At 39.6% G+C, this 27,820-nt stretch overlaps 1 protein-coding gene across 2 annotated transcripts; it reads left to right on the plus strand.

Moving 5' to 3' along the window:
• On the plus strand, window positions 1–27,699 carry slc7a14a (solute carrier family 7 member 14a). 2 transcript variants are annotated; one of them, XM_088614272.1, is made up of 9 exons: window positions 1–336; window positions 11,347–11,449; window positions 12,377–12,904; window positions 14,846–15,082; window positions 17,787–18,004; window positions 18,954–19,100; window positions 21,577–21,785; window positions 22,034–22,911; window positions 24,207–27,699. In XM_088614272.1, the coding sequence occupies exons 3-9, from the start codon at window positions 12,601–12,603 to the stop codon at window positions 24,545–24,547; spliced, it is 2,334 nt and encodes a 777-aa protein (XP_088470398.1). In that variant the 5' UTR covers window positions 1–336; window positions 11,347–11,449; window positions 12,377–12,600; the 3' UTR covers window positions 24,548–27,699. The 2 variants fall into 2 exon arrangements, with proteins under 2 accessions (XP_088470398.1, XP_088470390.1); XM_088614264.1 differs by lacking the exon at window positions 11,347–11,449.
• The last annotated feature ends 121 nt before the right edge of the window (window positions 27,700–27,820 follow it).

The raw sequence follows: 27,820 nt of genomic DNA on the forward strand, positions 1-27,820 counted from the left end.
TGATCCACGCGATGTGACTCGCGATTTTTGAATCCTTTTGCTTTTCTCGAGCAATACACGCTCGGTACTCCGCTGCAAAGACATAAACCAGATCATACTAACCAAGGTAGCTGACATCAGAACGTCGTTGACGTATGCAGCTGTTGAATGGGGGGCATCTTGTTAAATAATGAATTTGTCTCGGATCACGTGAGAAAGCCTCTAAATTATTCAAGATCTTTTTGCATCCGCGATCTCTCCCGACTGTAGCTGCCATCCCCGGATGCGGGCAAATACCGCCTTGAAAATGGATCTTGACAAAATCATCGTAATCCATTAATCCGTTGGGCGAAAAACGTGAGTGATTTTATTTTTCTAAATAGGATTTTGTCTATTAATGTGAAAATGGCGCAGACGGACGATTGTGCGACCCGTGTGGCGTTTTTTGTGCATATACAAGAACGGAAATGCACAGAATCTCCTCTGAAAAGGCACCTGCAATAAGTCTTGCTTGGGTTTGGCTTGTTCTTCTCTGAGGCGATGCTTGACTGAACTGCAGCAGAAGCCTTAGTTTGAGGCTTGATGTTTGGAATTAATGAAGGTATTTAAACCTGCGCTTTTAAAGCTGAACAGGTGTACTTGTGTTACTTTGCTTGTAAATATGTATGTCTTTGAGTATGTATTAGAGAGAAATACTGTTGTATTACAAAAAATATAACCTTGCTGAATGCAGTTAATGCAGTCGGTTGAATTCAGTTTTATTTAATATTTTTATTAACCCAACTGTGGTGGACAATTACATCTCAACAGAGGGCAAAGTCAATTATTTAAACTTAGAGCTCCGAGTGTTGAAACTCTGTGGGGAATGAAATTTGATATAGCGTCTCGTTTACCAATTTTGCACAAAGGGGGTATAGACCTGATGCCCTAAAACAGTGATCATATCACACGTTTACGATGTAAAAATTATCGTTGATAAAACTGTGAAACAAGATGTGTTGAGGTCAAATTTCCCATAGCATAAATATATGACGAATCTATTGTCGACTTACTAGAGGATTGTTGTGCACACCCACTTCAAAGCGGATAGATCTCTACTTTCGGTGTTTAGGACAGTTGTTTTTTTTTTCAGGTATCTCAATTGTGTACGGCAGCATCCCTAGGAACCTAATACTCAGGTTTCCGCTTGGACAAAATAGATCTCTTCGCTGTTTTCCACGATGGGATATCATTTCCGCAGCTCTATACAGCAAGTGCAGGGTTGGTTGGTTATTGAATGGTTAAGAAAAATGGGACTCTCTGGATAAAAGGACAATATAAGTGTCATCAGTATTTTAAAAGTAAAGCCTTGGTAGCAGGAGTTGACCAGACGCAGGCCTGCTGTTTTCCGACGCTTCTTAAATATCTCCTTTTAAGAGGAGCTGACCGTGGTGCTGAATGTTGTAACCAGCTCTTCGAAGAGCGAGTTTATACTGTATGTACAGTATACATAGAGTTATTATGTATGTAAGATTTTAATTTTCATCTGTGGGCATTGACATATTTATACACATAGAGGACACAAGTTTATACATAGTGAAACATTCCCCTCTGTCAGTATTCTTTTTATAACCTTCTGACGGTTTTTGTAATTAGAAGTTACCAACAGTTCATGTTGGACAGTAGCTATATACTGTATAGTGATTGGGCTCGCTTATTGTGTCTAGGACGTATTAAGTAAATAATGTCGTACACAACACAACCTCAGATTTACTTTATTTAATCATATGTCGCATTTAATCGTTCTAAAATGAATACCAGAACAAGATTTCCCTAAGAGGTCACTTGGTTCTATTTGAATGGACATTTTATTTTAAATGTTTTTTTTTATTCTACTTAAAGTCTTCTAAAAGTGTTAATATATTGTCATGCCCATATTATGTATTGTTGATAAACTTTAAATTATCTTATTTTAGTCCCATAAGAAGATATATATATATAATGCAAATGCAGTAATAATTTTAGTACGTTTTAGCTGTAGATGAATGGTGCAGAAAAGATTTTCTTTTAAATTGCTATAAGGTTTCGATTCGCTCAGAGATTTCATTCCGAAAATGAATATAAAACGAATACAGGAGAACCTCTGAACTGCTCCTCCATTAGAGTTCGCGAAAACGCTTGTTTGAACCGTAAGTTATTTTAAAGATTAATCCGTAACAAACATATGACGCAAATGTCTCCATAATTCCGCCCGTACCTTTTCCTTAATATAAAATGAATACGGGTAATCGTGCAGGTTAAAGCTATATTAAATATTTGATATAATGGTATAGTTTTAGATTCATATCTACAGTGGTGTGAAAAAGTGTTTGCCCCCTTCCTGAAATGTTTCAGATCATCAAACAAATTGAAATATTAGACAAAGATAACACAAGTTCACAAAATGCAGTTTTTAAATGAAGGTTTTTATTATTAAGGGGGAAAAAATCCAAACCTACATGGCCCTGTGTGAAAAAGTGATTGCCCCCCCTGTTAAAACTTAAATCAACTCTGGTTTATCACATCTTTGGAAAGCTGAGTTCAATTTCTCTAGCCACACCCAGGCCACTTAAATAGGACCTGCCTGACAAAGTGAAGTAGACCAAAAGATCCTCAAAAGCTAGACATCATGCTGCGATCCAAAGAAATTCAGGAACAAATGAGAAACAGAGTACTTGAGATTTATCAGTCTGGAAAAGGTTATAAAGCCATTTCTAAAGCTTTAGGATTCCAGCGAACCACAGTGAGAGCTATTATCCACAAATGGCAAAAACATGGAACAGTGGTGAACCTTCCCAGGAGTGGCCGGCCGACCAAAATTACCCCAAGAGCGCAGCGACAACTCATCCAAGACGTCAGAAAAAAACCCACAACAACATCCAAAGAACTGCAGGCTTCACTTGCCTCAGTTAAGGTCAGTGTTCATGACTCCACCATAAGAAAGAGACTGGGCAAAAATGGCCTGCATGGCAGAGTTCCAAGACAAAAACCACTGCTGAGCAAAAAGAACATAAAGGCTTGTCTCAGTTTTGCCAGAAAACATCTTGATGATCCCCAAGACTTTTGGGAAAATACTCTGTGGACTGACGAGACAATAGTTGATCTTTTTGGAAGGTGTGTCCCATTACATCTGGCATAAAAGTAACCAAGCATTTCAGAAAAGGAACATCATACCAACAGTAAAATATGGTGGTGGTAGTGTGATGGTCTGGGGCTGTTTTGCTGCTTCAGGACCTGGAAGACTTGCTGTGGTAAATGGAACCATGAATTCTGCTGTCTACCAAAAAGTCCTGAAGGAGAATGTCCAGCCATCTGTTCGTGACCTCAAGCTGCAGCGCACTTGGGTTCTGCAGCAGGACAATGATCCAAAATACACCAGCAAGTCCACCTCTGAATGGCTTAAGAAAATCAAAATGAAGACTTTGGAGTGGCCTAGTCAAAGTCCTGACCTGAATCCGATTGAGATGTTGTGGCATGACCTTAAAAAAGCGGTCAAGGCTCGAAAACCCTCCAATGTGGCTGAATTACAACAATCCTGCAAAGATGAGTGGGCCAAAATTCCTCCACAGTGCTGTAAAAGATTCATTGCCAGTTATCGCAAACGGTTGATTGCAGTTGTTGCTGCTAAGGGTGACCCAACCAGTTATTAGGTTTAGGGGGCAATCACTTTTTCACACAGGGCCATGTAGGTTTGGATTTTTTTTTCCCTTAATAATAAAAACCTTCATTTAAAAACTGCATTTTGTGTTTACTTGTGTTATCTTTGTCTAATATTTCAATTTGTTTGATGATCTGAAACATTTCAGTGTGACAAACATGCAAAAAAATAAGAAATCAGGAAGGGGGCAAACACTTTTTCACACCACTGTAATTATCTTTCTGCAGAACAGGGGTACGTTGTTCAAGTCTCTCCAGACAATCACTGCTGGAGGGTTTGGGCATGCTGAGAAATGTTGCTTTCGTCTTCCGAATATGGCTAAGCGTATCTGTCTCAAGGTTAATTAATATGTGTCAACTTCAGCTGCAATAGGCATAGCATTGGATGCATCGTGCCAGCCAAGGTGATGCCTTGCTGTCAATGTTAATACTTAAATGCACTGCTTGCCCTTGGATTCCCTCCAGTCTTTCCATTAGAATAACCAATTATTTGCTTCTAAAAAGATATCTGTAGACTAACACTGCGGAGGAGTCCTCCTTTTATTTTCTGAATGTAAAAAAAATGTTGTGCTTCCTTGATTAAAATCGCATATTTACTCTGACATAAACGCTGACTAATAGAGGTGTTCACTTCTGAAGACCAAACAACAATCACAGCTGAATGCTTATGTGTTTGAGAGATCTGTATTGGGCACAAAACTATTCCTGTAAGAATGAAGAACTGATTGCAGAAAATTAAAATGCGTTTTATTTGGCTTTATTGTGCACTGCCATCAGAACCTGGTATGCTTTTTAGTTTAAAGCAGTATTGGTGTTTCCTAAGCTGTTGTCCATTGATCAGGAACTCTCAGGGACAGAAGGTGTAAGACCTATATCAGAGGCATTGCTGTGAGTTAATCTAGTGTTACTAATAAAAAGACAAAATGCAAAAATGCAGGTGTGTGGCTCCTCTAACCAAAACATTTTTTTGTGAATTGGTCGTTAGGGATTCCAATACAAAAGCTAAATTAAACCTATTGTGCTTTCGTGATAAAGTTTTAAACATTTGTTAGAACTGACATCAGAGCAGTCTTCAACGAACACTTCCTATTGATTTGACGAAAAGGGGATTTTTGTGAGGATGGAAAATGTTTCACAACAGCATTTAATTTTGTACCATATTTTCACTTGTACCTACTATTGCCATGATTGTTGTGTTGTACATTCAGATAATATGTTATTTTATTCTGAGAAACATAAAATACTTAATATGTTAAATGCAGTGATTTTGAGAACCATATTACAAAGGCTAAGCTATGAAGGATACAGCTTCGTCACATTTGTTGGAATGCTCACTGTCTTCTCATGGTACAATACAACTGTGTTTATCTCACTAGAAACACACAACCCACATTGTTTTCTGAAGGGTACACAATGCAGATCCCTAGAGGCAGAAGATTTACTGTTTTGAGGTTCAATGTTTTAAAAGTAACAGGGTTAATTTATTATCCTAAATGTTTTACTTCTGGGAAGAAAAAGTCTCCCATGCCAGTTTACTAGAAAAATAAGTCATCTGTTTTTTGTCTAAGAATGGGAAAAAAATCAACAACTTCCATCTGCATTTTCTTTTATGAAACTCTTCGGATGTTTTTCACAGCTGATCTTTTAACCCTGCTTATGTCAGCAGCGAGTGGCTGACTCACCCGCTTGTGTCTGTGACTGAAATATGAAACCCCAGCAGTGACGTCAGCAGGTTGTCTGCAGAGAAACGTCTAATGCAATCAACGGCTCTTCATCAGCCAAGCCCATCTGTATCTCTATCAGCAACTTATTAAATAAAGAGACCAGATGAGCACTGTTTGCCAGTTCTCTGTTTTCCCATTTTAATAGTTATGACTCCATTGTCAAATTACAGTACATTTCAGAGTCAAGATAAAATGGGAAAGCAGAGGTGCTCTTAACTGTTTTTATGGGTTTTTTTTTGCTTTTTAATGAATTCTTGCCATTTATTAAACACTACTTAGAATGAGCTAAACTGTATTGTAAAGACCAAGCATGGTCAATTCCACTGCTATCACACTAGAGGAGGAAGACTCTGATAAGCCTGAGTGGTAGAGAAACTCACAGCTTTGCTGCAATAATATTGCTTGACCTCATTGATTTGCTTAGGTTTACAGTGTTCTAGCCAGCTTTCATACAGTATAAACTGGCACTACAATTCAAGAGAGTTAATTTTCCTTCCTGTCAAATAGGACCTTTGCATATTAAAGCCCAGAACCAAAGACAAAATGAGTCACATTGGTATGCTTAATCAATTTAGTTATGATCTTGAACGTGCACTGAAATACAGGCAGGGACATAACATTAAGGCTGTAAAGCACTCCTTTTTACCTGAAATAAAGCCTAAAATGAGGCACAGTAGGAATTGTTAGTGGAAAGTGCCTGCATTTAGTATTATGTTTTGAAAGGCAGAATGTTTCAATATCTGTTAAACAAAAACTACATATCAGTAATGGCAAAATGTCTGGGAACGGTGCAGTCTCCTGTTAATTTGTTTCATTGCTAGATAGGGATAGACTGTATAAATGAAAGATTCTGCAAATGTTTGAACAGAACCATTCTCACAGAGAAGACAGAAACCCCACCCCTTAAAAAAACTGCAGAATCATAGGGAGAACTAATTGCTGTGCGGCCTCTAGCATTTTCACAATGCCTGTCACACCGCTGAACATTCGAAAGAGGCTGCAAACAAGCGCCGACAGTGTCTCAGAACCACGCTAATGAAGTACAGTTTTCTGGCTACACCCTTTTCTTTGCTTTGTCAGATTCTTGCTTGTGGAAGATGGTGTGGTACTCTCTGCAGGTGCAGTTCCAGCTGTACAAAACCCTTAATGCTTTGATAGTTACCAATAATTTGAAATATCACTAGATTCTCACAAATAACTAGACCCTTCAGATTGATAAAAGCTTCAGTTTGTTGCATACATGTTATCCTGAAGGAATTTGATAGTATTTAGTGTTTTTGAGGTCTTTGTTAAACAAGTTAGGATCGTGTCTACTGACAGATTAGATTAAATCAGCATTAGGAACTTGGGAGGCATTCACTTTCTCTGTAATTGGCAGCATGTGTTTCCTTACATAAAACTCAAAGCTAAGGAAAATGGATCTTTTCCCTGACTAAGGCTCCATTGTTAATGAATACACTGCTCAGTTCATGCGCAGACTGGGCTGGGCTGTCTCCTAGACTGGATACATTAACACTTAATTTCATTCAAAAAGAAATGCTATCTGTGAGATAATTAATTTGTCCTTGCCAAAAATATGGGGCATGTGTCCTTGGAAAAATGTGAATAATTTCTTAGGTGAGGTAATTACCTCCTCAGTTATAAAACAGTAGTCTGCATATGGGATGAAAACAGAAATTATTACATCTTTATTAAGAAAGCATTAATTTTTGAAAGATTAAGGCAAGATTGTGTAAAAATATAAAGTAATTGTGCAGGCTGTAAAATGGCATTTTGCAGTGACATTTCTTGGCATCTTTCAAAATTCATGCCCCCTTAAATCTTCTCAAGGATATCAATGAGCAGTATGCCTTTCACGCATGCAATAATGCTAAACATTGTGCTGAAGATATGGCAGTTTTATTGCCATATGGTCTTTGTTTTCCCAAAATTGTCTTTGTTTCTAAACCATGTTTTATAACTTCCAATGTTTGTTCAGAAATTTCACAAGACTGCTCGTGATCCAAAATTAGTTGGTGTTTTGTCACATCATGTGTTTTTATCTTTTTACCTTTATTTTTTCCTGTATTTTTCCATCCTCTATTTTTCCATCCTGTATTCTTATAGAGCATAACAGCAGAGAGGTGAATTACAGGAAGGCCAGTTATCTCTCATTAAAATTGCTTCCCATTTATTATGCTGCCTGGGAATCCACCCACTCTTGTTGCTGGCTTAGCTTAAATAGAAATATTTCTCAATATTCTCAAAGATGGGGCAGATGATAGGTGCTGGTGATATGCACTTGTAACCTTGCAGAAGTAAATTCTCTTTCTTGTCTAAAACACAGCCCACATTATTTCGCAACACAAATACCACAGGAGCTGAGACTGATGGAAATTGAAGCATGTTTTCCCTTGTGGCTAGCCTGTGTTTCTATCACGGAGGAAAGCAGGTGCTTTATTTCAATATGTTCGCAATGAGAGAGTTTACCGTAAAAAGGGGATGAGATTAGTTGAGGTTAAGAATTGACATAATGCACAGTTGCAGAGATGATATTATGGTGTATGCAGTGAACCCAACCTAAGACATAAATTACTAATCATGTTTCTGAGCTCTCATTGCATTCTTATTAGCTACTCTCCTTCTGTTATTATTTTGCATGTTTTTCAAGAACAGCTCTTCTTATTAAAAAATCGGTGCAAGTTCAGACAGATCATCAATGTTGCCTACAACCAGTAAAAACTAACACTCATTCACAGCAAACCGGTCTCCTGTATTAGTGCTGTTTTTTAAGAAAATATTTTCTGAAAATCAGTATTAGCTCTTTCCCAAGGACATTTTTAAACTAATTACACCACAGCTTTCAGATGTGTCCTGAAAGAAAAGTCTCTCTTTTTTGATTCGCTGTGAAACCTTATACAAGATGACGTTAAAACACACCTCTTTGTGTTTCCAATGTCGATCTTTGCAATAAGACATTCACGTTTAGCTGCTGGCTCCCAAAATGGCCAAGAGCAGCAATGACATCCTCGGATACATCCATACTGAAAAAGTCACTGAAAGGTGTTGAAGCTATATTGCCACATGGATTTTCCATTACCAGTTACTTTTGCAGTAACGGTGCACAAAGATTTTCCACACTAATGTTTCTGTTCCTTTCTTCATTCCTTCAGCAGAAATTAATTTTCTGGGTGAAAGATCAGAGTTTTGCTCTCTAAGGAGGCTGACTGCTGTGCCGGTCTTCTCAGCACAGTTGTGCCTTGAACTCTGACTGATGTTACTCATTTCTGTTCTCCTCCATGTCAATGACAGTTACTGAAGCCTATCAAGAACATGCATTTAGCAATATCAAAGGGTTTTTGGAAACCATAGCCTGACATCATCTACTCCTCTCCTGATATGTGAGCTACAATACAATGCTAGAAAGACCTTTTCTTTACATTGTAATCAATTAATCTTGAAGGAGTTCCAAAGGCTAAGGTAGACCATCTGCTTTTTGTCTATAAATAGAGTGGTGTGGGGCTCACAAGACAATTATGCTGTTCATGGTCTGCAGTGCCTGGATCTATTTTTTTATCATTTGCAAAATGTTCACCTTCTAGGTCAAGAATGTAAAAGAAACACATCATGAATCATCCTACAGTAGGTATTCTGTTGTTTCTAAGAAAAATAATGGTAGCATGATTAAATATCTTGATTCTTTATAGTTAGGAAATCTTTTAAATTATTGTTTTTATCAGTACTACAAACTGGATGCATTAAACCTAAGCTTCCTATTCTACATGTAATTGATTGCTAATTAAAATTGCAAAGAAATCCTCAATAGGTTGATGAGACATGCAGCTTAAGATTTTTAATATCTGTCTTGTGCTTTTAAAGTTTACATTAGCATATTCATTAACATTATAAAAACCTCTTGTCCTCCACAGACATGACCTGAGGCACTTTGCAAATAATGAATGATCAATAAATAAAGAATGCTCTGAGGAAGTGTGATCAGACACAACATTTTTTCAGTGTAAAATGGCAGCTGCTATATTACAGTCAGAGAAAAGAATACCTTATGACTTGCTTTTAATTAATTTGTGGGAAAGCAACTTTGGATATTTGTCAGGTAACAACAATTTGTGTGTCAGATACTTCAGCTTAATCAATCTAGACAAACTTGCATACACCTGTTACTACAATACGATACTGTTATTCCTCTAATTGTACAGTGAACACAAACTTGTCAGACAGCATCTCATTCATGCGTATTTGCTTTTGATAGGAAAAATGAGAACATGTCTGAAATTGAAAGCTCTGTGAAGTCATTAAATGTCATATGATTTGCTCTCATGATCTAAAATATTGATTAGGTATTGTACTTGTGAATTTCCCACTGAGGTTAAGTGGTTTTACCATACATGGACATAATGCTCCATATATGGACGATAATGCTGGGAAACACACCGGCTGAGTTTTTTCACGCACAATTATTTGCTCTGGCAGATCCAAAATACCACTAATTATTTGCAACGCAGACAACACAGCACTTCACAATCTGTGGATTTCCGTTTTCTCTCAGTTGACAGCAGTACTAATTAGTGAATGTCTGTAATTAGATGTGTGGGTTTAAAAGCCAGGCACAGAGCATGTACCCTGGTTTATCTCCATCACTTGACTACCTGAAAAGTAATTCCCAGCTGGAAGACTTGTGCATACTGCTGGGCTATGTACTGAGAAGGTGTATAGATGCTTTGTTCTCTTGTTTAAGTAAGGTATCAGTCAAATGTTCTGGTTTATAAGAGAATATTCTTATATACACTTCATCATTTTTTGTCATATTCTGCATTTTCTTACACAAAAATAAGGATCATATGAATGAAAAGCAGCCCTTTTGTTCAAGTTTCGGTGTGCTGCTATTATTGATGTATTTTCAAAGCCTGTGTGCCTTCTTCAGCAATGAGCTGCTGCAATGATCTATTTCCAAGTCTAATGAAGAGGGTTACCATAGTGACAGGGGGTTTGTGCAACACGGTTATAATTAGATATATTTTGATTTGTCTTTGTTTTCTTTTAAATTAGGAGGATTTTGGTAGCTCAGAATTAATGACAGAAGTACATTTTCCATCTGTTATCAAAATAAATTGACCTCTACTGAGCTGTCTCAGTGCTTCTTTAAGACAGGTAAAAGTCTTAGTTGTTATTATATTAGGTTAATTTCAATGTTGATTCGTGCTATCTAACAAAGTTACTTTTATTTGCACTCATCTAGAGTTCTACAAATGAAGCAGGTGCAAATGATAAATATTTAAGACCCCAGAGTTTTTATTAAATCCTACTAAAACAACATGGATAAATCATCTACTACTGGGGAGCGATCTGTATTTATGTATAGAGGCATTGGATAGAAGAATGAGGCATTAAAAAAATCTAAATCTGCTACACGGCTTCTTCTGCCTTTAAATTTCAAGTGTGTTGTTTTCCTTCATCTGAAAATGATTCCTGTTTGAGTTCAGTCAGGTTGCAGTTCTTTGGATCAGGAAGGAGAGCAATGACCCTAACCCTAACCCTAACCCTTAGTTGGTGGTTCCTTTGCATTTAATAATAATAATAATTCCTGATACTTAAATAGTGCTTTTCAGGACACTCCACTGAAAGAGCTTCACAGGTAACTGGGACTTCCCTCAACCACCTCAACCACCACCAGTGTGCAGCCCCACCTGGATGATGCAATGGCAGCCAGGGTGCACCAGTATGCTCACCACACATCAGCTCTCAGTGGGGAGGAGAACAGAGTGATTAAGCTAGTTAATAGATGGGGATTAGTAAGAAGCCATGAATGGCAAAGGCCAGGGGGAAGTTTGGCCAGGAGACCAGGGTAACACTCCTATGCTTTTCGAGAAATGCCCTGATGATCACAGAGAGTCAGGATCTCGGTTTACTGTCTCATCCGAAAGATGGCACCTTTATTTTACAGTATAGTGTCCCCATCACTATATTGCAGCATTAGGACCCACAAAAACTGCAGGGTGAGCGCCCCCCTACTGGCCACCATTAACACCTCTTCCAGGAGCAACCTTGGCTTTCCCAGGAGGTCTCCCATCCAGGTACTGACCAGGCTCACACCTGCTGAGATTTGGTGGGTTGCTAGTTGTGAGCTGTAAGGTGATTTGTAGTACTGTCGTAATCTGGCATATTGTGTCAGGTACTTAAATACGGCTAAATGCCTATCCTGCTCCTGGTCCAACAGAGCAAGCCATACTGAGATGGAGCTACTCCCAGGCCTAACAAGACACCCTTTGGTTGGATATCCCGAGTTCAATCAGTTGAAATAATGGAAGGCTGGCAGTTTCAACACCACAAAAATTGATTATGATAATTGAGTAAGTTGGAAATCAGCAGTTAGCCATTAGGCAGGAGCTCGCAGCTTGGAAGTCTCAAGTAAAGTCTTACCCAAAGTAAAATATTTTCACATGTGATGTTGGTTTTGTGTGGATTTTTGTAAAACAAAAAAGGCAAGCGTCCACTATGCCTTAGTTATTAGTCCAGCTTTTGGAACTTCAGCACAACCTCACATAATTACCACCCACTAATTAGAAATGTGGACTGGGATTCTTTGCAACCATTGATTTAGCTGTACTGCCTTCTACACCCTGTAATTGTCAGGCAGTTATCTGTAGCGCCGATGAGACAGCAGTAGCAAGCTGCCGTTCATATTAACGGTGTTGGCTCTGATGTGAAAAAAAAACTCTTGGGGCCTAGTAGTTAATTTTTTTAGCATTTTGATTTTATTGGATCTAGTTAATATTTTTGTCTATTGTCTTTCTTTCACGTGCGTGTTTTTTTTTTGTTCACTTTCAAAACGGGGCTCACGGCAGCCTGCAATGCATCTTTGTCTTCTTCGACCCCTTCTTTGCAGGTGGAGTTTAATTGTATCCCCGGGGCTCGTTCCTACTTTTGCCACTGTAAAAGCTGTAAAGAGTGTTGACAGCCGGCCGTTAACAGCACTTAATGTCATCCTGTTTGTTTTCCAGAGAGCTGTCATAAAAGAGAGGGACGGCCCATCGCACCATGCGGATCCTAGCTGACAGGTGTCTCCTGTGAAAGTGAGGAAGTCGGAGGACCCTTCGCTCAGCAGCTCGTTTGACTCCAAGAGAGCGCCTCACGTTTTCCTTTCGTAGTCGGCAGCGGATATCCACTCGGCTCTCCACTCCACTGCCCGAACCCCCCCGTGTGCCTCCTGCCACTGGGGTAGAAAATGAGCGGGGTTTTCGCCAAGCTGGACCCCCGGAGGATTCAATGGGGGGCCGCGTGGTACGCCTTCCACTCCCGCATCCTGCGGACGAAGCCGGTGGAATCGATGCTGGACGGGGCGGGCACCGGCGCGCCCCACGGCACCAAGCTGGCACGAGTGCTGACGACGGTGGACCTGGTATCCCTGGGGGTGGGCAGCTGCGTGGGCACGGGGATGTATGTCGTTTCTGGCCTGGTCGCTAAGGAAATGGCGGGGCCTGGAGTGATCGTGTCCTTCATCATCGCCGCGGTGGCCTCCATTCTGTCAGGTACCGTAGCTCTCTTGAGTGGCCTGTAAAGAGTGAACGGTTCTGTGCCGCTGGTTGTCATGTAGGGTTGCACAATGATGTGGCGGTCTCTGCTGCTGCCTCACAGTCGGTGGCTTCTGGGTGTGATTTCGGGTGGGTGCTGTCTGTGTGGAGTTTGCTTATTCTCCGCGGGAATCGCTGCCAAATGTGCTGTTTTTCTCGAAAGGCATATCTGTTGGGATAATGGGTGTCTCTGAACTGCCAGTGTGCGTGTGAGCCCTGTGATGGACCGATGTGATGGACTGATGTCCCATCCAGAGTGTAGTCCTGCTTTGCTCCCCAAGCTCTTGGAATCACCCCCACATTGCTGAGATTCTTACCAGGAGTGTCTTAAGTGGTTTTCTGATAATGAAGGGTTATTGAGTCCATTGTCCACAGCATGAAACTGTAGAATACTCCATTTGTTTGTACCAGGTCTGTAGAAGTTCTTACAAAATAACAAAAAAAAACTGTCTTGAAAAAGTCATCTAAATAATGTCCAAAACAATTAAAACTGATCACAGATCTGTTAAGAAGGTTTTTTTGTGTGTTTTGTATGTGATATTTTTACTTTACTTTTACTTTTGCAATTTAATGTTCATAACCATTTAAAATGGTTAAAATTTAGATCACAGAAATCTCAGCATGTTCTTTTGGTACCAGAATAACCTCAGAACATTATAAGCTCTGTAATTATATTCTCCTTCAAAAGAGCTCTTCTCATTTTCTAAAATATAAGCACAATGTATCAATTTTGCTTTACTTCATTTATGGTGACATTTAAATACCAGTTTAAGGCTACTCGTGACCTGTGAAAGACACAGACACTAAACCCAAAATCAGTTCAAGAGATATACAATTCTGATGTATTTTCTCTTACCATCTAGCTGAAGCTTCTCATTATATTTATGGACAGGAAATTCAGCCTACACTCTAGAATTGAAGTAGAGTCTATCAGGTTTTTATTTTAATTTCCCCTACTGGAACACGTGATGCTCCATGTAAATAAGAAAACTCTCAGGCATTTGCCTCCCTGTCCTGCCCAATTATGTGGCAATCACTATAACATGCTCCATCTACCATGAAGTGCCCTGCTAGAGCCTTTTTAATGGCAGCTCAGAGCAGCTGATACAGATCACTCCACTTTCTCCCCGGAAACTCAGTTTGGTAATATCAACACTCTTTAAATGCAAGAGCCCTCCTGCAAGATAGATAACTGTTTAATAGTAGGTCATTTGTCAAGGGAGCTTTAAATCACTTTAGATAGACTGTGTGTGACACTCAGATTTGCTGATCTCCAGCAAAAGCCTCATTACTGAATCTTTTCACATGGCTTGGCCGGTCAATATTAACCACCATTGTTCCACTTAAAAAGGTATTTTGAATGAGCAAATGATTTTGTTTTAGCCTATGCAGGCTATGTGTAATCAAGTGTTCATGCACTTGTTAATGTACCCCCAATTACTTTCTTTTTTTCAACACTTGCTTTCAACAGTGCTTAGGAAGACCTTCTCTGCTTTTTATTGTAAACGGGACATAAGAAAACAGTTGAAGGTTGAAACAGATTTGAGCTTTAAAATCCTGTAATGCATTTGTCCAGGACAAGTTCTTCACTTACATGTTCAAACAATGTGCAGAACTTTGTCACAGCTTTATTGGAACAGCTGTATTGGTGTTTGAGGTCATGCATACAGGCCTTAATTTAACATCATGACACTAGAACTCTAGTATTACCTTGTCTTCCTTGGCAAAAAGCAAGTTAAAAGACATTTTCACAGGTTCCCAATTATACTTACCACCTAATAGCAAGTTCTCCTGCAAAATGTAAAGCAGATCCATGTTCAGCTAAACTCCTTGATCAGCTGTCTTACCCTTGAGTCACTGCTGTTTTTTCCTTTTCTTTCACTGCGATTTCTTCCTCAGGTGTGTGCTACGCCGAGTTTGGCGTCCGCGTACCGAAGACGACGGGATCCGCCTACACCTACAGCTATGTGACCGTTGGGGAGTTTGTGGCGTTCTTCATCGGCTGGAACCTCATCCTGGAGTATCTGATTGGGACAGCGGCCGGCGCCAGCGCCCTGAGCAGCATGTTTGACTCCCTGGCCAATCACAGCATCAGCCGCTTCATGATCAACAACGTCGGCACTCTGAATGGGCTGGGTAAGAAAGATTCCCTTTCCTCACACGGGCAGTTCCTTGCGTTGCTTTGGGATCGTTACACCTGCTTGGAAGACTGCTGCACTCCCTTGCTTTCTACGCCAATATCTCCGTCAGTTACAAAATCTCTGGTATCAATTTAAGCATATGAAATTTACGCTCATCAAAGCTCGGTAATGTTATGAAAGGAAACAAAGAGGAAACAGACATTTGGAAACTACAGAAATACTCTTTAATAGGACTCTCCATCTGTCTCCAAGATTTGAAGGTTTTCCTGAGACACTTTGATCTTTACTTGTTTGTAAGTATATTCCTTTACAGAGATCTCCCAGCAATGACCCACTGAATTAGAACATTACTATAAAAATCTTTGGGTTATTTTCATAAGCTTTTCACTGTACATACATACTTCTGTCTCCTTTGCTCCTTTTTGTGCCTGTGTGGTTTTTGAATCTGCAAACAGTTCCAGCTTTTAAATTGAGGCTTTATTCTGGCAGCAGCAGGTGATTAAAGGTGTGTGTTAAAAGCTGTCTGCACTCTCAGTGGAGTGCACTTTGCATTTTTTTGTATTGAAAAGGGAATGGATAGCTTGGGATGAGTTCAGATGTCCTCATTCATGTGAGGTCCCCTTTCCACAATAAAATACAGTTTAAATCAGTTTTCAGGGATTAAAGGATGAGCACTGTATAATAGCTGGCTTACACAAAATTCAATTAGCAGACCTTTTGAACAGTGCTCGGGTGCTTATCTAAATTTCTTGCTACTATTTTGGAAAGCATAACACTCACAATATAAAACATTTTTTGTATGTTCTGTGGTGAAATGAAGCCAAAATGAAAAAGAAAGTTCTGCCTGGATGAAATTCCCCCAATACCTCATTAACAGTTTTTAAAATGTCTTGTGTATGCATTTTTAAATGCAAGTCATTTATCCACTAGTTTGGAGTTGCCAGTTCTCAGTCAGCTTGTTTCACTATCAGAGTGTCTGCACTTTGGCAAGAGGGAGAAAGATATGCAGGCCTCCAGTTTCACCTCAGCTTTTATTTCCAAACTGAGAGTCCAAATAGTCGACAACAGAGCCAAATCAGAGGGCAATGATGCAACTGCTCCTGATGGCACTGAAATCACAGCTGGGAGACCAACAGGGTCTCTGTCGTAAGGATACTCTGACCAGTAGGAACCTACCAAACCCTTGCAACACTCAGCTTGTTGTTAGCTGACATTTGAGAAGTCTGATTCATTTATTTAAGGTAATACATAATAATTATCTACTACCTTCGAAAATGAACCATCAAAACTTTCTGCTGTGGTACAGGCTAGAATCAAATGTTTTACTGTGGTGGCTGGAAAATTGCGTGGTGCCCTGAAATAACATTTAACGAAAATGGAAAACCTTTCTTAGAAGAAGACCAAGTGCACGAATTACAGAATGTGACATAATGAGGGTTTGTTTGGGCAGGAGGTGATTAAAGTCTACAAAGACGAATGATTCCATTCAAGCTAGCATCTCATATTTATGAATATTTGGTGTTGTGTGGTCTGCCTGCTTGTACATGAGTTAGAGATGATGCAGATCAAATTATTTTCTTTCTGTCTTGGCTTTGAATTACGGTTTTTAAGCAGAGGTTAAAAATGACAAATGTACTCTGCTTCAGTGCAGAGCTGCAGGTGGAATATGTAATACATTCTGGGCATGCAGATGAGAAGATTCTGGTATAGCTCCCTTAGTATGTTATGAGTTAGTCAGGGCTAATACATCCATTGCTATTTATCCTATCTGGTTGGTATGGGAATCTTCTGTCATCAGTCAAAATATTGCCTACTGTATCCCAGGGGAAGGTGCCTGACCAGAACTGAGCACGTAAGCTCGGTTTGTCTGGGAAATCCCCTGTCCTCCATTAGCTGATAACATTTTGTCAATTACCTTTCTTTGAGGCAAAAGAGAACTTCCACTTCAGTCGATCCCAGGCAAGCTACCAGTGTTTATACTATGTAAAAAATAAATATAACTATGTGTATTTCCTTGTATCCATATCCTTACAATAATTTACAACAGGCATAGGAGTTTGCTGTCATCCAGACATTTCCTGAACTATCACATGAGAAACGACCCCGGGCTCACATGCGCTGTAATGTGACAGCCATCCTTGAGCAGTGAGGGAAAGCAATTCTCTTTCCTTTTCGTGTGAAAAAGAAGTAATAAAAAGTGTCAGAATTCATTAATTGCAGCATCCCCTCTGATCTCTGTGGCTCAAAATTAATTTGGATATAAAACCAAAAGGTGATTTAAAGATTTGTGAATTACATATCCCAAAGGATCATTGCAGTATTTCAAATGAGAGATCAATCAGATTTTTCTTTTTTGTAAACAATGTTTTCAAAGCTATATCCTTCCCAATAGTAGAAAGGTTCTCTGTGGGATCTTTTTTCTGGTTTGTGTTTTTGTTCTCTGAGGCTGAATCTTTGTTCACAGAGGCTGAATAAAATATTCTTTAAGTGATTCAGTGCGGCTTTTTTTGTGGCTGAGCATGTCTTCAGTTTTTAAGATGGTGGCCTTGTGGGTTTTGTCAGATTTAGTGCTCTGAGACGTTGAGGGTGTTTTCTCTGGGTTTGTGTTATATAATTGAACTTCAGTTTTTTAACACTCTCCCTACAGTACATTGACAGTTTCTTCTCTGGCTTTCACATTGTGTTCACCTCATCCCTAGGTAAAGGAGAGGAGTCTTACCCTGACCTCTTAGCCCTGGTGATCGCCATTCTGGTGACGGTGATTGTGGCGCTGGGGGTTAAGAACTCAGTTGGCTTCAACAACGTCCTCAACGTCATCAACCTGGTGGTGTGGGTCTTCATGATGATCGCTGGCTTCTTCTTTGTCAGCGGCTCAAACTGGGACAACGGCAGGTTCCTGCCTTATGGCTGGTCAGGGGTGAGTTTTCGAAATTCAACAGTGGATCTGCTGTTAACTTTAAAAAGCAAATCAAGTCAAATCAAATCAAGTTTATTTATCAAATGCACAACAATACAGCGTGCAGCAGTAGTTGCTGGCAATGAAATGTCTTTTCTGCGAGCTCACAAAAATCACAAAATTAAGGTTACATAAGGTTACAAAAAATTAAGGTTACATAATAATAGATGTAATAGAAATTGAATAAAACTCAATAAAAACTCATCAACACCAAACATTGGAGAGTTTTTCCAACTCTGCCTCCTCCAGTCAAGCCAGCAGTACTTGGCATTGAAACTGAGAAATACTGATTCCATCGAAGTCATTAATGTCTTTCCAGATGTCTGAGTCAGTTCAGTTAAACAACTGAGGCCTGTTCTACTTAAAAAAAATACTTTTTAAAAGTCACACACTAGAGTCTGTATGCAGGAGGTGGTCCTGCTGTCACCCCAAAAATGCAGTATTGTTTGACGTTTGAGACTCTCATCATAGGAATAGGCCAATTCTGCTTATACACACTATGCTGATTTTTTCGTGGAAAGTTTAGCATATGTGATTGCCATATTAACAAGAAAAGCAGTTTATTGTGATTATGTGATTTAAATGTTCTTAAATGTTATTAAACATAGATTACAAACTATAGTTGGTGTATGTGCACATATGTACTTTAACTAAAATGTTGAATTGCTTCGCAAACCTAAAAAAGCTGCAGAATGGTTGATCTACTTCTGTTTAGAAAATGGGACAGCAAAGAACTAGGTGACTAGATAGACAAGATATCCTGTTTTTATTCAACTGTCTTTTCTAGAGGTCCAGAATGAACACTTCTGCACGTCTTTCTTTCACACTCATCCCTGCAGTCTCTTAAGTATTCAACCCAATATGAAGCAAAGGCCTGACAGCAAGGTAACTATGGCAACGTGTTTTCCAGGTTCTGCAAGGGGCAGCCACGTGCTTCTATGCGTTCATTGGGTTTGACATCATCGCTACCACAGGAGAGGAGGCCAAGAGTCCCAACACCTCCATCCCCTATGCCATCACAGCTTCTCTTGTCACCTGTCTCACTGCTTATGTCTCCGTGAGTATATATCTCAGCTGCCTAACCTTTCCTCTGAGGTCTGCACAGTGTTTCCCCACAGCACCTCTCGAGGAAATTGTGCATAACTCAGCCTATTAAATATTTGAATGTAGCTTTACACTGAATTTAGATTTAATTAAGATCTATGTATCTTTCAGAGGAAATGTGTACACACTCAAGTGTGTCTCATATGGTACTGGAGGCATTCATGGAGATGCGATCCCCAAGGAAACTCGATAGCTGTGAAAATCTGCTATCAACTTAATGTCTTTCTGAGATAAAGCTGATGTGCTGTAAATTAAGGCAGCAAGGCAGGCTGATTGCGTATTAACAGCTGCAGAGAACCTGCTGTTCTGTTAAAAAAACATCTGTGGATCAGTGTGAGATCATACATGTTTACTGTTTCTTACAGTAAAAAAAATCCTGTAAATCCTCATTTTAGCTTAGTCCTCAGTCTCGTGATTTACATCTTGTGCCACTGATGGAGCATCCTGACAGCTGCAAAAAAGTGGTTCTTCCATGAGAAGGTGGATGCACTGTTCAATAAGCAGCTGGAGACTACCAGGAGGAACGGGAGAATCCCACACTCGAGGAGGCCTAGGACTCAATTCAGAGTACAAACACAGGAAAGCTGACAGGTCCCAGGCTGTGAGAAAGACAACAATACGTCTCTCTGTCTCGGCATGTCCAGCCACGTTTGCTCCACTCCAGGACCTGGAACTGGGCAGCAGTGTGGAGCAGAAGATAGGGTCCTTGAAGTGTACCTGGAAAGTGCCGATTAATTAATTTTCTGACTCTTTCCCAGCACTTCTGCTTTTAACAATTTTACAGCAACAAAATTCAGCAAAAAAATAGAAAGAGACTATTGCAAAATCCTGGGTTCGGTGTAGGCTTTTTGGCATTCATTTGAAGGAAAACGGAGCTTTCACTGGCTGATTATCAAACATTATTGATAAAAAAAACTAGAAGACCAAAAAAAAGAAGAAAAAGCTTGAACCTTCGTTCTTTCCTCAACTGTCTACACCGCACTTTTCCCTGGGTCAGAGATTAAACAAGACTTTACTCATGCTAAACAAGTTACCACATACAAAATACTGAATATGTTAACCCAAATATGTCTCACAATACAAAGAAAGATCTTAGAGGGTATTCTTGCACTAAAGGGGAAAGGGGGCTAATTAAACAAGTCACAAAGATGAGAAAAATCTTCTAACAACACTGTTACACTTTGTATACACTAAATGTAATTTATGCACATACGTGTATCCAGGTGTAATTTCAGTAGGTCTGTCTTCACCTTACCTCCTAAAATTATAAAACTGTCTTGGCTGCAATTAGATCATTTTCCTTACATCTCTTAAACTAGCTATAAATCCTAGATTCTTGTAAATCTAGAATTTAGTTCACATGTATCATGTTGTGAGCCATTTTCTTTGATTTTTGCATATCAGATTATTTTTGTTAAATTACTGTGACTCAGAATTTGTATTTTCAGTACAATTTAATTAAACCAAAACTTCCCTTGCTTCATCTCTGAAGTGTAAGGATTTGTTCCTGCTGCTGACAAAATTCTGCTTGTTTTTATTCTGTTGCTACTTTAAATTTCATAATCTTTCAATCCTAATCCCACTGCCCAACAGAGCCCATGAACAGATGGAGAATTCCTGCCTCACAAAACAATTATTTAAAGTGTTTTGAAAAAGCACTCCATACAGCACAGATGAAGAGACCAGGTTCTGCAGAAGGGGATGGTTAAGACATTATCATGTCGTTCAAAGATTCTGAATAAAGTTACCTGATATGGTATCTGCAGTGTGATGCTTCATCAGGAGGTTAGACTATGAAAGTGCCGGAGGCTGAAATCACTCTAATAAGACAGCGCCAAGGCTTGTTATGGTCTCTCTGCAATCACTGGCATCCAAATTGAGCAAAGATTCAACATTTTTGCTGAGATGTCCAGAGTCATAGTTTAAGCAACCTGAACCCCAAATTCAGCAAAAATGAGCAGCATTTTTCTGGATTGTCATCACGGTGACCAACCGACATAATGCCATCTGTGAACTTGCAACCCCGCTGTGGCAATCTGCCCGTGACGCCTCATTTTGCTGTTAGTGCTTTAATCGTGATGGAAAAAAGCAGAAAAGAATCAGTTAAAAATAAAAGAACTCAAACCTCAGAAGACATTTAAATTAAGGATGATGGCTTTTAATAGCAAAAATCATTGGATTTTAATTTTTTTTGTTGTGTTTGTCCATATCAATAATACAGTCTGAAAGCAATCATTTGAAGAGGGATTCCCTCATGACCTATAATGCCTCCTGCAATGTATTGTATTTGGGTTTTTTTTTTTAATTAGCTGTTGTGGCCAAAATACATTAAATATTCAAGCAGCAAAGATTATTTCAAGTAACTTACATTATACAAACTTGGTACAGGCTGTGCCAATTTTATTTGTCTGTCTGGTCTCATTCTATAGGTGAGTGTGATTCTGACTCTGATGGTGCCCTACAATGACATTGATGCTGAGTCCCCCCTCATGGAGATGTTTGTAGTCCATGGTTTCCAGGCTGCCAAGTACATTGTGGCTATTGGCTCCATCGCTGGGCTGACCGTCAGCTTGCTGGGCTCCCTGTTCCCCATGCCCAGAGTCATATACGCTATGGCAGGAGATGGGTTGCTCTTCAGGTGAGTTTAAACTCTGCTGCTGAGACTGGCACGTTTCTGTGTTTATAAGTAATTCCAAACCGAGGTATAAAACACGAAAGATTCCAAAAAGCTCTGCAGGACACAATAATAATTGAAGAAAGTAATGGCTGAGAAGTGACGTTGATTTTGTTAGAAGCCCGTAGGACCTCTGAAACAGAATCGTTTTTGTCTTTCGTCACGCCTTGAAGAACCGAAAGGCAGCTCACCATTCTGATGAATGTTTTCAGGTTCCTGGCTCACGTCAGCACTTACACAGAGACCCCCGCCGTGGCCTGCGTGGTTTCTGGATTCCTAGCAGCTCTGCTGTCTTTGCTGGTGAGTTTGCGGGACCTGATCGAGATGATGTCGATCGGCACCCTGCTGGCCTACACCCTGGTGTCCGTGTGCGTGCTGCTGCTGCGCTACCAGCCGGAGAGCGACATTGACGGCTTCGTCAAGTTCCTGTCGGAGGAGAACACCAAGAAGAAGGAGGGGATCCTGGCCGAGTGCGAGAAAGAGATCTGCTCTCCTGTCAGCGAGGGCGAGGAGTACGGAGGGCCAACCACCAACACCTGCGGGGCCAAGAACCTGCCCTCACTGGGAGACAACGAGATGCTGATTGGCAAGTCGGACAAGTCTGCGTACAACGCCAACCACCCCAACTACGGGACCGTGGACATGACCTCGGGGATAGAAGCCGACGAGTCTGAGAACATCTATCTCATCAAGCTGAAGAAGCTGATCGGGCCCCGCTACTACACCCTAAGGATCCGCTTGGGTCTCCCCAGCAAGATGGACCGGCCCACTGCCGCCACGGGCCGTACCGTCACCACCTGTGTCTTGCTACTTTTTATCCTCATCTTCATCTTCTGCTCCTTCATCATCTTTGGGGCTGACTACATCTCGGATCAGAGCTGGTGGGCCGTGCTCCTGGTAGTCCTCATGGTCCTGCTCATCTGCGCCCTGGTCTTTGTCATCCTTCAACAACCGGAGAATCCCAAGAAGCTCCCCTACATGGCTCCCTGTGTCCCCTTCGTCCCCGCCTTTGCTATGCTTGTCAACATTTACCTCATGCTCAAACTCTCCAGCATCACCTGGATCCGCTTTGCAGTGTGGTGCTTTGTGGGTGAGTGAGCGGTTGACAGACATGTCCTGTCCCATTAGCCTTGGAAATCTACTATGTTCATAGGATAAGCCCTGACGACAGGAGAATTAAAAAAAAATAATACAGCATATGAAGTTGCCAGGTACTCAAAGAAAAGTGAAATGTAAGTCACGTTACCAGAACATAGTGATTTCTAAAACAGTCTAAATGTCAGTAATTCATTATGGGCCATTATGGAGAATTGCTCTGTGGTTGATTGTTACTTACTTGTTCCAAGTCACACGGGGTCTATCTAGCCTTGATGAGTACACAAACAATACAGTATACAGACACAATTTTTCCTTTTTAAATTGGTTAAAATAAAGTAAGAAGTAACTTTTCTTTCAGCCCTACAGTTCTTTTACAGGTTCGTTAAAGATGAAGGCTATATTTTATTTCTCAAATTAATAAATCCTCAGGCCGCAATTGGAATACATCTGCTTATGAATTATTGGTCTCTGGGTTGCATAGTAACAATGTTCTCCGAAGCTGGTGACGCAAAACCACGCTAGATATAAACTGGTAATAATGAAAAGGACATTTTAAAAACTAAATTAATTTTAAAGGATAAAGCAGACCAAGATATTTTGTTTGTCACCCTACAAAAAATCAGAACTTCACAATAAAGTCTCACCAGATGGGATTCAAAAATTCAAGTTATGTTATAGTTAAAGTTGTCAATAACAAGAAACATTTTAAGTTCCCATTTGGACTGCAGCGTTTGGCATTATCTGGCAATGGAAAGAAGTTTAATTTACTAAAGTGTTTTATAAGAACAAGGCCAGAGTAAATCTACCTTGTTTTTTGATATAATCTGAAAATGATCTATGTATAAATACTATTGCCTTATGTTGCAAGATTCTTATTTAACAGCAATGCTGTTATAGTGAATCAAAGATATTCAGACTGTATTTTCTATAGTTAGACTTCATGTTGCCCTTCTAAAGATACGTTAACTACATAATAATGCTTTTCATCTTTACTAGCAATCCTTGTCTGAGATTTTGGATAAATCTCTGCTAAAATGAGATGTAACCTGCTTCCAAAAGAGGAGTGGGGATTTGCCTAACATTTTCTTTTCCTGACAAACTATTTGAGTTACTCTGTAAAGCTGGATATATTCCAGACAGAGCAAGACTATAAACTCTTGGATATAGCACTGCATACAGGATATCCTATTCTGACAGAATAAATCATAGAAGTAGATGAAAGTAAATTACAAGCGTAGCTATTCACCATTCTTCTGTGTTTGTGTATCTGTCTGTGCTCCTCTGCAGGTGTACTGATATACTTCGGCTATGGTATGTGGAACAGCACGCTGGAGATCAGTGCCCGAGAAGAGATTCTTCACCAGAGCACCTACCAACGCTATGACATGGATGTGGACGACAGCTTCACTGTGGACGATGGCTTCTCCTATCCCCAGGAGGAGGGTGGGCAGTACCAGGACTGGGGTCCCTCTCAGGACAGGGGTTACCAGTACCAGCAGAAGGCCATGCCTGACGCTGTAGATCACAACAGGACCTCGCAAAGTAGTAAATCTAAAAGCAAAGGGAAATCCAGCAAGGGGTTTGAGGCCCTGATCGCGGACGACGAGTTAGATTACTCACCGGAATGAGAATGGATCTGAATGGATCTGTTAAAGCAGAAACCCTTGGGCTAGAATGTCAGCTTTCTATTTTAGAGTGATGTTGTCGTATTTAATTTCCATTTTTTCGTCATTAGTTTGTGCTATTTAAGTGGCCTGCATTTGCCACCTGGAAGGTCTATTACTGAGTAAACACACGATAAGAAAATGGGGTCGTAAAACAAAATCATTGTTGTTTAAAAACAAGAAGGGATTATTCAGGGATTACTCATTCTTTCATTCATGCTTTAGTCCAGGGAATCTTAATTCTTGAAAACTTTGTGTATACCTGGAACAGTACAGGTTTGTATTTTTCTGCTTAATCTGGTGACTCAGAGTACTCTAGTAAGGAATTTCCTCCAGGCTCTTCCTGTTCCTGTGACTGTCATTGGCAGGATACTCTTCCAGTGGTGGAATCTGGGTGGTTTCCTGTTACAGTATCTGGCTCAGGTACCTGTAGAAAACAAGTTGTCTGAAAGCAGACAGGTAATGAACTTGCATAAAGTGCAGTAGATGTCAGAATATTGGGAACCTGAATTAAGAAAGTGTAGCAGTCTACAGATGTATGTGGAATCATGCAATTTGTGGCAGGCTCAAGCAACAAACCTTATTTTATGAAAACTCAAGTTTTCAGAAACACAAAATTTCATTCTGACCGGATATATTTTAATTAGAGTTACAGCGTATCCTGAACTTTGAAGAGGGTTAAACCTGCTCTGATTACCCTTTGGAGAATTACATATATTTTCATGTTTTACAATACTAATCATGCAGTTCCGGACGTTTCATGTTATCCTTTTAATAGATGGTTACTTTATGGTAGACAATACTTAGTGGAGAAACAACTGATTGGAATTTTGAAACACTTAAAGAATGAAGAAGTTCAGATTTTTCTTTGGCTTTTTTGTGCACCAAAATAAGAACCCTATATTTTTTTTCTTACTATAAAGGAAAGTTAAAATACTTTTCTTCTCCCTTCTCCTGCCTTCACATGAGATCTAGCCCAAGGGTATATGTGAAAACAAATAGTAATTGGACTTTGCTTGCAATAGTGCCTTCATCTGTCAAAGTGTGCTTTAACTTGTTCCCAGTATCCATTATAGATTTCTTATACTGTGTCAAGGGAAAAGGCAGGGGAGTCTATCAGGTGTAATTTTTGTACTGGTTTCTTTGTGCAGCTGTCTGTCATGTAGTACCTCTCATCTCTAGCTCTACATCTGTAACAGTGAATGAACTCAACCTTTGCAAGCAGGCTATTCCATGTAATGTATGTAATCAAACCTACATTTGCTTGTTGATGTCCCCTCTTAAATGAGTTAAAGAAAAAACAAAACCACACACAGAACAAACAGAAAGCATGAATGGGTACCCTTTTGCTTTTGCTGAATGCTTTTTTGGAGTGCAGCGTCCTGTTGTACTTTCATCTCTGTGGCTAAGGCGTTTTCCCATCAGCCTCACCTACCTGTTTCTCTGTGTGTCATGTCTGGCTCTCGGAGTTTGTGTGGTTCTGAGCAAGACCAGATGAGGCCCTGAAGTGACTCTGATGCACCACAACCCTGTCGTAGTCAGGGAAGCCTTAAGGAATTCTAATATTTGAAGAGCACTACATTCATATCACTAATTTATATTCATTACCCCATATACATGTAGTACACAATTTAAAACTACCCGGCACGTTTTTGCTAAATGTTCACATCCCACAGGATACATAGCAAGCTATTGCAACACCTCAGTGTAGAATGAACAGTCCCTGTTCCATTTTTCATTAGTAAAAGGAGATGTTATGTAACTGTTTTCAAAAGTCACAATCAATATTATAAAATGTCTTTCTGAAGTACTTGTTAGTACTGAAAAGACAGACCACACACAAGGCAGAGCTGAGAGAAAATGCCAGAGGTGATATACATTGCGTTGTATTTTACTGATAGTTGTCGCTTCCAGGCTTTTTCAAAACAGAACATCTAAAAGCATTTTTACTTTAGAATTTTATTTTAATATACTAATATTTATGCTTTAGTTGATCATATACCCATTGGGAGACAAGGATTTTGGTCAAAACTTATTAAAAAGTGCTTGTTTGGGGCCTCAGTTGGTGTGTGCTTAGCTGCATTTGGAATAACCACTTCAGTTGGGACTTTCGTTGAATTTGTAGCATGTTCGTAAACACAAAGTACAGAATAGATGTTTCCTTGAAATGTTGCATGTCTGGCTACTAAAAGATATGTATCTAAAATAAATGCAGTAAATAAGGGCTTCTTGAGAGAGTTCAGAGCCCATACTGCATTAGTCTGTTTACAAGGCAAGCCAAAGTTTGCAATTTTTTGTTTTGTTTACTGTACCTAGACAAATTCACCATTAGATTCCTCTAGAATGACCGTATGGACACAAAAAATAAAGATGTATTTTTTTACAGGTGTTTCATAATAATTCTGATGCTGTCTTCCCTCAGAAAGGGTAATATTCTTGCCTGGCATGGGCAAATTTTTACACAGGTTCATTCAAGCTGTTTGAGCAGAATCTCTGGGGCTGACTTCTGCAAAGCAGTGACAAATATATATATTTATATTTTTAAGGAAGCCTTTTGAGCTCTAAGGCTCAAGACTTTTTTTTTCTTCTTTTAAGATTGCAAAACGTAGATCTAGGAGATGATACGAAACAACGTAGAATTGATTAGCAGACCTGAAAAGGTGTAAAGACTATTTTATTACAGATACAATATTACAAAAAAAGAGAATACAAATGTTGCCACTATTGCTTTTAAAGTCAGCTACTATTTGTTTATTTCCTTTCCGGGGGGGGGGAGTATCCAGTTGGACTTGTATCCTGTATTTGAGTCATTCCAGTTTTTTTATCTTTGTTTGAGACTGGCTTATCCTGCAAATGAAAAACTTCTATTTCTGGTGTATATTTTGCATTTCTGGTATGATGTTCCTGTATTATGGTTTGCTTATTCTACATGTGTGGTTTGCTCCTTTGGTGTAGAATGAAATACTGATATTGCCTAATGCAACAATGAAAGTTATTTATTGCAGATATACTATACAGTGACTCTTATTTTGTTTTTGTTGCTCTGATGACAAAATATATCATGATTTAAGACACTTAAAATAAATACTTCCTGTGTATATTTTACTAAATGCAAACAGCGGGCAAGTTGTCTTTCTTCTTCTGCGATAGCATGCCTTGACTACTGTACTTGACTCCAGTTAAAACTTCCCACCTGGAATGAACATGATTATAGTGCAATGTCAACTGTGAGGGGTA

This window comes from Lepisosteus platostomus, chromosome 2, assembly GCF_059453375.1.
Source record: "Lepisosteus platostomus isolate fLepPlt1 chromosome 2, fLepPlt1.hap1, whole genome shotgun sequence".
Lineage (NCBI taxonomy): Eukaryota > Metazoa > Chordata > Actinopteri > Semionotiformes > Lepisosteidae > Lepisosteus > Lepisosteus platostomus.

What these genes read in the sequence shown, in the direction of transcription:
- slc7a14a (XM_088614272.1), top strand. Translation starts at nt 12,601, where the DNA reads ATGAGCGGGGTTTTCGCCAAGCTGGACCCCCGGAGGATTCAATGGGGG. An exon ending in CGGCACTCTGAATGGGCTGG is followed by an intron (nt 15,083 to 17,786) that starts GTAAGAAAGATT and finishes CCTCATCCCTAG; the next exon opens with GTAAAGGAGAGGAGTCTTAC. An exon ending in TGCCTTATGGCTGGTCAGGG is followed by an intron (nt 18,005 to 18,953) that starts GTGAGTTTTCGA and finishes CGTGTTTTCCAG; the next exon opens with GTTCTGCAAGGGGCAGCCAC.